Raw genomic sequence first — 8,966 nt, forward strand, 5'->3', positions numbered from 1 at the left:
AAAAAGACATTCATTGCCAAGATAATTAAAAAATAATAATAATAATAAAGCACTGTGCTGAGACTACTCCAGCTGGGGTCTCTAGTGACCCGAACTGCCACAATCAAAGGCCAAAATTGGGCCTCATCTGACTTGAATACTTTTTGCAGATTGTGGCTTTACTGACCATTCTCTTCTTGAAATGCTTTATTCCCCTGGTTTCTGTGAATCACTCTCCCCTGGTTCTCCTATTTCCCAGGCTCCTCCTTAACCAATCCCCACTGTGGCTTCTTCACGTTCACCACCTTCAGTCAGTTGCCACCAGTAACTATACGCAAACAACTCCCCATTTGCATCTAACCAGGGCTCATCTGTGGTCCAGCTGCCAACACTAACAGGTACCTCCAACAGCCTGACCAAAGATCATTTGCTTTTCCCAAACTGCTCTGCATTCCCTATCTTGAGAAATGGCAACACCATCCATAAATTCAGCTAATTCAGAAACTGGGATCCATCCTGGACCCTTTCTCTCTCTTCCCACATTCAGCTGGAAACTAAATCCAGTGAATTCAACTCCCTTAATACTACCTATCGGTCTCATGAAGGCTCCTGCAATCACCTCTTAATGGTCCCCGGGCTTCTAAGCTCTCCTCACAGCAGCTACAGTCATCTTTCCTAAAAATGCCTGTCTGGAGCCGGCCGAGTGGCTCAGTTGGTTAAGAGCGCAAGCTCTGACCATCAGGGTTGCCAGTTTGATTCCCACATGGGCCAGTGAGCTGCGCCCTAGCTGAGCTGCTGCTGAGCTGGTGAGAGCACGTGCTCTTAACAGCAAGGTTGCCGGTTTAGCACCCATATGGGATGGGGGGCTGCCCCCCCACACACCTGGCAACTAAAGTTGAACATGGCACCTTGAGCTGATCAGCTGCGAGCTGCCAAGGGGTGGCCAGATGACTCAGTGTGCAACAAGGTTGCCGGTTCGACTCCTGCATGGGATGGAGGGCTGCATGCACCCCTCCCTCCCGCAACTAGATTGAAAGTGACAACTGAACTTGGAGCTGAACTGAGCCCTCCACAGCTAAGACTGAAGGACAACAACTTGACTTGGAGCTGTTGGGTCCTCGAAATACACAACATTCCCCTTCCCCAATTCCCCAACACTGTTCCCCCCTCCCCAATTCCCCAATAAAAAAAATCTTTAAAAAAAAAATGTCCTTCTGTGCCCCTTAACAGCTCCCCAGGCCCTTGCAGACTTCCTCAGGGCCTCACTCACTGCTCACCACACCCTACATCCCACACTTACCTACCTGCTTCACATTCCAGGAATACAAATGTGCCATTTTACACCTCCGCATGTTTATACCAATTGCAGTGCTGCTTCTGCCTGGAAGGCCTGCACCCTGCCCCTCTTCTTTACTTGGCAAAGTATTATGGGCTCTCCAAGATCTAATTTAAAAGAACTCTGTGAATCCACTAAAAATGATTGAATTATACATGTTAAGCAGATGAATTGGATGGTATGTAAATTATATTTCAGTAACTGTAAGAAAAAAGACTTTACACCCAACATGTGTGTGTGTGTGTGTGTGTGTGTGTGTGTGTGTGTGTGTAGTAATGGGCAAAAGATAAAACTGGCACTTCACAAAATAGGAAATTCAAATGATCAATAAGCATATGAAAACATGTTCAACACCACCACTCAGGAAAATGCAAATTAAATCCACAGTGAGGTATCAATACATACTCAGAATAGCCAAAATTAAAAAGAATGACACTGTCAAGTATGGCAAAGATGTGGAGCAACAGAAACTGTCATACATGCTGGGGAGAGTGAAAAGCAGTTTGATCAAAACTATTTCATAATAAAGCTGGGGACAAAAAAAACTTTGCAATTACTAACACTAAGCATCCCCTATTCTGTAACCTAGCAATTCCACTGCTAGAGCATGTCCAACCGAAACAAGTGCAAATGTCCACAAAAGGACATGTACAAGAATGTTTAGAGGGCCAGCCAAGTGGCTCAGATGGTTAAGAGTTGGCTTGGGAGCATGAGCTCTGAGCAGCATGACTACCGGTTTGGTTCCCACATGGGCCAGTGACGCTGCACCCTCTACAGCTAAGCTGGTGAACAACAGCTCAACCTGGAGCTAGGCTGCCGTAAGTCACCAGCGATGGCACAGGCTGCAGTGGGGCTGCAGTGGGCTGCTATGAGCTACTGTGAGCGGCTGGCAGCCAGCGTGAGCGGCCGGCAGCCAGAGTGAGCTGCCATCCAATGGCCGGTGACCGACTGCCTCAGCCAGGAAGAGCGCAATGATCATAATACCAACACAGGCCAGTGAAGCAATGTCCTCCACAACTAGACTGAAGAACAAAAAGGACAGCAACTTGTCTGTTCCTCTTCCCTGATTCCCCAATGCTGTTCCCGTCCCCCAATTCCCCAATAAAAATCTAAAAAAAAAAAAGAATGTTTACAGCTGCTTTATTCACAATGACTAAAAACTGAAGGAAAAGAATACTCAACAGAAGAATAGATAAGTAAATGATGGTATATTTGTTCAATGAAATACTACAAAGCAATAACAATGGCACCTGCAACAACATGGACAAATCTCACAGGTATTATGTTGAATGAAAGAGGTCAGACATAACAGTATAATCTATGATTTCATTAAGTTCAAGAACAGGCAAAACTAGTCAATAATGACAGGCATCAGCAAAGCTGTTACCTCTGGATACAGACTGGGGAGGGCCTTAAAAAACCTTACAGGGTACTGGGAGGATCTGTATCTTGATCTGAGTGGTTATAATGGTATAAATATATGTAAACATCAAGCTGTGCACTTAAGATTAGTGCCTGCATTTTCCTAAGTTATTGTATACACATGCATGTTATAACTTTAAAAAAAATTTTTAAACAAAAATATACAAGTGTAGATATAACAGAGTAGAGCTTACATGCCATCACCATGAAGAAAGGTAATTATGTGAGAGGAAGGAGATGGTAACTAACCTTATTGTGGTAATCATTTCACAATATATGCATGTACCAAATCATTATGTTGTACACCTTAAACTTACAAGACATATGGCAACAATATCGCAATAAAGCTGGGGAAAATATGCACAAGTAAAAGGAAATATACTGTGCTTGTGTGTGTGTGTGTGTGTGTGTGTATAGTATATACAATATATATATATATATATAGTATATACTATAATTCTATAATTCAATATTTTAAAAACAAAAACATGCACAAGTAAAAGGCTAATACACTAAAATAACAGGTAAAGCGACCACTAATGTTTATTTCTTTAAATTGTTCTGTACTGTCTGAATTTTTTACCATGCCCATATTTTTTACTTTTATCATTAAAAAAAAAAGCTGTTTCATTAAAATAACAATGCTAAAATCAAACAAGGCCTCTTCCTAAAGCACTCCCTTACCAACTAAAGCACCACTGTACCTAAGCCTTGCAGCGCTCATCAATTACACGGGGCTGCAGACATCTGTCGACCAATCTCTCCTACTTGCTGGTTACTGCTGGGCTTGCCTTTATCTTGATCTTCCTACCAACGAACACACTGCGTAGAACTAGGTATCTACTTCATATGTATCTGTCATACTGAACTGTATTACTGGTAAGCACAAATGTTTGTTGAACAAACAAATGTGTAACAAAACAAGAAGTCAAAAATAAGTGATTACCCTCCATGGGAGGTATTCCAAAATCATGGGCTTGTGAGCTTGAGTTTATACTACAGGAAAGGGTTGAGGCTTACCTAATAAAGATATAAACTTGTACCACAGCATTCCTAAATTGTCTCACCTGTGATTTACTGACCCAGTGCCACCAATCACATGCCAATCATTTTCTGCAGCAGTCAGAACCCATACAACAGAAAACAGGTAAGTAATAACCTACAGGGTCCACCTACCAATAGGAAGTCAAGAGCCAAAAGGATACAATGCAGAATCCTATCATCAACAGCTCACACACAGATGACAAAGTATCGTGCAGTGAAAAAACAGAGACAGACAGGAACAGAGACACCAAGAGACCAAGTTGCAAATTTGCAAACTGTTAAAAAGTCAAAATATAAACATAAGTCTGCCAACAATCATACTCGGGTATTTAGCCTACAAAAACAGAAATATATTCACATAAGGGCCAGCTGAGTGGCTCAGTTGGTTAAGAGCACATGCTCTGAACAACAGGGACGCCGGTTCGATTGCCACATAGGCTAGTGAGCTGCGCCCAAGCTGAGCTGCTGCTGAGCTGCCAACAGGTGGCAAGATGGCTCAATTTCTCCTAACAACAAGGTTGCCGGCTGGACTCCCGCATGGGATGGTGGGCTACGCCCACCCGCAACTAAGATTGAACAGGGCACCTTAAGCTAAGCGGCTGTGAGCTGCTGATGGGCGGCCAGATGGCAACTGGGCTTGGAGCTGAGCTTAGCTGTGCCCTCCACAACTAAGACTGAAGGACAACAACTTGACTTGGAGCTGATGGGTCCTGGAAAAAATACATTGTTCCCCAATAAAGTTTAAAAAAAAAAACATTATCTGGCAATATAAATGTATGAAATAGCAATACCTGCTACAATACCTGTTACAACATGGATGAACCTTGAAAACACTGTGCTGAGTGAAAGAAATGAGACACAAGACCACATATTGTGAGTCCATTTATATGAAATATCCAAAATAGGTTAAGTTCACAGAGGCAGAAAATAAATTAGTGATTGCTGGGGGCAGTAGAGAATGGGGAGTGACTGCAAAGTGAGTATGGGGTTTTTTGGTTTCTTTTTTGGGGTGATGAAAATGTCCTGGAATTAGATTATGGTGGTGGTTGCAAAATTTTGTGAAAAAACTAAAAACCAGCAAAGTATGCACTTTAAAAGATAAAGTTTAGGGTATATGAATTATGTCTCAATAAAAGTTACATGTAAAAAAAAATAAATCAACAAATAAAAAAAAAACTTTTAAAAATGTATACATACACATATGTCCCAAGGCAAAAATCTATCCCAAGCCATGTGATTAAGCTAATTCTTAAGATTCAAGGTTGAATGACACACACTGTAGTACATCTCTGCTGCCTGTCAACACAATTAATAATTGAAACTAAACTCACCAGAACAATCTGGTGAGATTAAAATTTTAACGCAGCTAAGCACAGAAATCTTAATCTTAGTCCTCAGAACTACCAATTCCAGTGTACCAAAAAAACAGTAGCCTACAGGAACTGGCTCAATTCATAAATGCTCACAGAATTGAACTGAACTAAAATGAATGAAGAGCCAGCTTGCACATACACATAGATAATGACAAAAGTAGATCAGACTACATCAAGGCAGGTCCATGTAGTCACATAATTCAAGTTTGCCAATCATTATACTAATAGAGTTTAAAATTTGACCTATTACACCTTTTCCTCCTCCAGAGAGTGAATCAAAAAGCAAAACACTGGGCATCAAGAGACCTGAATTTTGTTCCAAACTAAGCCAATGTGAGACCTTAACCTGTCAGAGCTGCCTGTAAAATAAGGAGTACCTCCCAGACTCCCAGTCTCCCGAAGTCCCTCTTCCACCCCTTTCTCTCCAGCGTGCCACCACTCCTTGCAAACTAAACCAAGTCACCATGGTTTCCCAAGTACTATCATTGGCCACTCCCATTATGTACTTTTCCCATCCTCCACAATCCATTCACAATCCATCTTCTTTGGGGTTCTCCCCAAACCCCTATAGAATGTAAGCTTCAGGAGTACCTTTGTTCATCTTGTTCAAAGCTCTATCACTGCCTCCTAAGAAAGGCATGCAATATTTGTTGAATACATGAATAAATCGTATCAAGCATTTCTTTAAAATAATGTCTTAATTCAAAGAATTAAGTTAAAAATTGCATTGCCTTAATCAAACACTTACGTAATTGGACCAATCTGCTCTTGCTAATTAATTACTTTGCAGACCAACCAGTTAATTTAGTCACTGGCTGGGGGAGAGGGAGGGGTTCCCTCAAAGCTTATCAAATACATACAATAAGACAATGGAAGAAACTGACAGATTAATCTGTGAGAGTAAAAGTTGAATACCTGGATATAACGCTAATTCCTTATAAACATACCACATAAATCCAACCTGCAGCACACCAAAAAAGGCTCTTTGCCATTAGGAAAGTCATGTCCTGAAATATGAAAATATGAAACACACATTGACTTAACTAAAACTGTTTTTCTGTGTGTATGCATACATTTAACACACGCACATATGTATATACACATACACATATGTATACATATATACACACACAGTCATTCCCCAAAAATTGGGGCAGGCTTTTTTCAATTCTTTTTTACATTTCTGAACATAATGGGTTATGTGGAAATAAATGCTTTGAATTGAAAGTTGTGATTAAAACTCAAAACTCAAGATCCTAAACATTACAGTTCTCCTTGCCTACTGGCTAAACTTTCATCGTTCACCAAAGGAAATCTCAAATTTAAGGTTGATTGACTTGAAAGCTAGCATTAACTTTTTTAAAGCATCTAAAACTACCAAATATCCATTCCGTTTTAACCTCTTAAGAATCCAATATCCAATTTTTACCCACCAGTTCCTCAAGTCCTTAACAAGTATTTTTCCCACACTCTATAATTTTTTTTAAGGCATTACTATGTGGATATCCGTATTTTGTGAAATCCTGAACATACTTTCAAATTATATTCCGTTTAGAATGAACAAAAATCCTGTCACTGATATACCCCATTAGTAATGACTTAGGAAGTTTGCATAGATACCACCAACGGATATGAAATTCGCTACGCAGAGACCAAGGCACACAGGAAGCAAGAAAGCCTAGGAATGCTGCAGGGTAGCCCCCCAAAAGAAACAAAAAAGAAATACTTAGTGATTTTATTTAAAGATCATGGACTGTCATTCCTCATAGTACCAAAAATACCTTCCTTGCTCAGAACGAAGAGCAAAGTCACAAATCTAGGAGTAAAGATACTGAACGCTGGCAGATTTTTTTAAATGAAGAAAAAAAGGAAAGCGGCGGCGGCGCTCTGCGGCCTCGGAGCAGCTCTCCAGGAAAGGCTTCTGGGAGCCGGCCGCTCCCACCACGGTCCGCAGCCAGGCTGGAGGTGGCCGGCGACTGGCACGTTTTAAATATCACCACCCTATTCATCAACTCGCGGCACAATGAGAGGCCGGGAAGCTGCGCCGGGGACCGCCCGCGCACACGCCCACCAGTCCAGCGCAGCAGTCACGCTCCGCCCGAGCACAAAGTTTCGAATACAAACCCGAGCGCCGAAACGCACAGGTCTGAGCGCTGAACTCGCGCCAGGAACACGCCCGAGGCGAACCTCTTGACAACTGGCTCGGGTTTTCGGCCGAAAGGCCGAGCGGCAAGGGCCGGGGAGGACGAGGAGGCAACACAGACAGACAGACACACAGACACAGACAGACACACAGACAGGCTCTCTCTCTCACACACACTCGGCTCCTCTTCCTGTCGGGCCCCGGTGCCCAGGTGGGAGCAGGTAGGCAGCCTCGTCCCCGCACACGGCGCGCCAGCGCCCCTCCGGGGAAGGGCCCGCGACCTCCGGGGCCAGCTCGGTGCGCAGGGGACGAGGCGCACGCCCGGCGCCTCCTCGTCCGCCCGCCCGACGGCGCGGCGACCGGGGGCTCGGGGGTGGCCCGGGGATGCTCGACCGGCCGGCCGGACTCGCGCGCGCCCCTCCCCCGCCCTCCGCCCCTCCCCCCGGGCCGCCCGCGGGGCGCGCAGGAGGCGAGCGCCGGCGTCCCTGGGGATCAGCCTGCCCGCTGGCCCTGGGGACCCGGGCAACTTCCCGGGCGCAGTGGCGAGCTGCCCCCGACCGGCCGGGGACGGGGGTCCGGGCGCCAGCGCAGCGTGGACTCACTTTTTCGGATGTTTCTCTCTTTTCGGCCTCCGCTTTCGGGCCTGAATGGCCAGCACTGGGGAAAGAAGACACACACATTAACGGTCGGCAGGCCGGCCCGCGGGGCCGCGTGGCGGGGAACGGGGGACGCCGTGGGCCACTCACCTTTCCGGGAGCTCATCCCGACGCGGCGGAAGAAGGACGGAGGGGGGGCGGGCTTCGCGACGGCGGCCGCGGTGGCGGCGGCGACGCGGGAGCCGAGCCGGGCTGCAGCCTCCACTCGCTCGCCAGCCGGGAGGAGGCGGGAACCGCGCCTGCGCCGCCGCCGCCGCCGCTCCCGCGGGGGGCCCAGCAAGACCCGCCCCCGGCCAGCCCAGCCCCGCCCCCACCCACCCGGTGGGGTCGACCCCCGCGCCGGGTTCCTCCCGTGCGCCCCGCACCTACGCACCTGCCCCCCTGATGCGGACGGGACCCCCTAGGACCTCCGCCGCTCGCGCCCACGGCCTCGCCGCCCCCTCCCGCTGCCGGGGCCTCCGCCTCTTGCGCCCCCGCGGCTGGCCCAGGCCTCCCGCCTCTCCCCCGCACCCGGCCGCGCGACCCTCCTTCTCCAGCCACAGCCTCGCCCTTACGCACCCCGGCCGGTGGCGCCGCCCGCCTCTCCATGCGCCCTTCCTTGGCCCGCGCCTCCGCGGGTCTCACACCACCGCTCCTCGCGCGGCCTCTTCTCCCCCTTGGCTCCTCTACATCCTTGCATCCCCATGAGCGCCGTTTCCTCCTCTCGGGCGAGTGTGGAAAGGTCACAGGACCAAAAGCTGTGCCACCTGGGTCCTTCACTAGCTGTGTGACCTTGGAAAAGTCATCTTATCTCTCCCCTTTACCTACCCCACAGGATTGCTTGAGTTTAATGAAAGAAAAGTTGCAAATAGCATGGAAAGTAGGATGGAGCTTTTGCACATGAATTCAAGCCCCTTTCAATAAATACCATGTGTACTGCTGTGCAACACAACAATCCCACCAAGGAGTTATTTTTCCCATCGTACAAGGAGGAGACTGAGTCCTAAAGAGGTTAAACAGTTTACTTAGCAATG

At 46.8% G+C, this 8,966-nt stretch overlaps 1 protein-coding gene across 6 annotated transcripts in view; it reads right to left on the reverse strand.

Moving 5' to 3' along the window:
* SRPK2 (SRSF protein kinase 2) overlaps window positions 1-8,653 on the reverse strand; it is a 239,063-nt gene extending 230,410 nt beyond the window's left edge. Inside the window, exons 1-2 of one of the 6 annotated variants that reach the window (XM_019660132.1) lie at window positions 8,512-8,653; window positions 7,900-7,954 (exon numbers count right to left, since the gene is read on the reverse strand). In XM_019660132.1, the coding sequence (XP_019515677.1) occupies window positions 7,900-7,954; window positions 8,512-8,638 (182 nt within the window). In that variant the 5' untranslated portion in view covers window positions 8,639-8,653. Of the gene's footprint in view, window positions 1-7,899; window positions 7,955-8,043; window positions 8,198-8,511 lie in introns of those variants that run through there. The other 5 variants (XM_019660133.1, XM_019660137.1, XM_019660131.1 and 2 more) reach the window with 5 other exon arrangements.
* Window positions 8,654-8,966: the final 313 nt, after the last annotated feature.

Source organism: Hipposideros armiger, unplaced genomic scaffold (assembly GCF_001890085.2).
Source record: "Hipposideros armiger isolate ML-2016 unplaced genomic scaffold, ASM189008v1 scaffold_312, whole genome shotgun sequence".
Classification (NCBI taxonomy): Eukaryota; Metazoa; Chordata; class Mammalia; order Chiroptera; family Hipposideridae; genus Hipposideros; species Hipposideros armiger.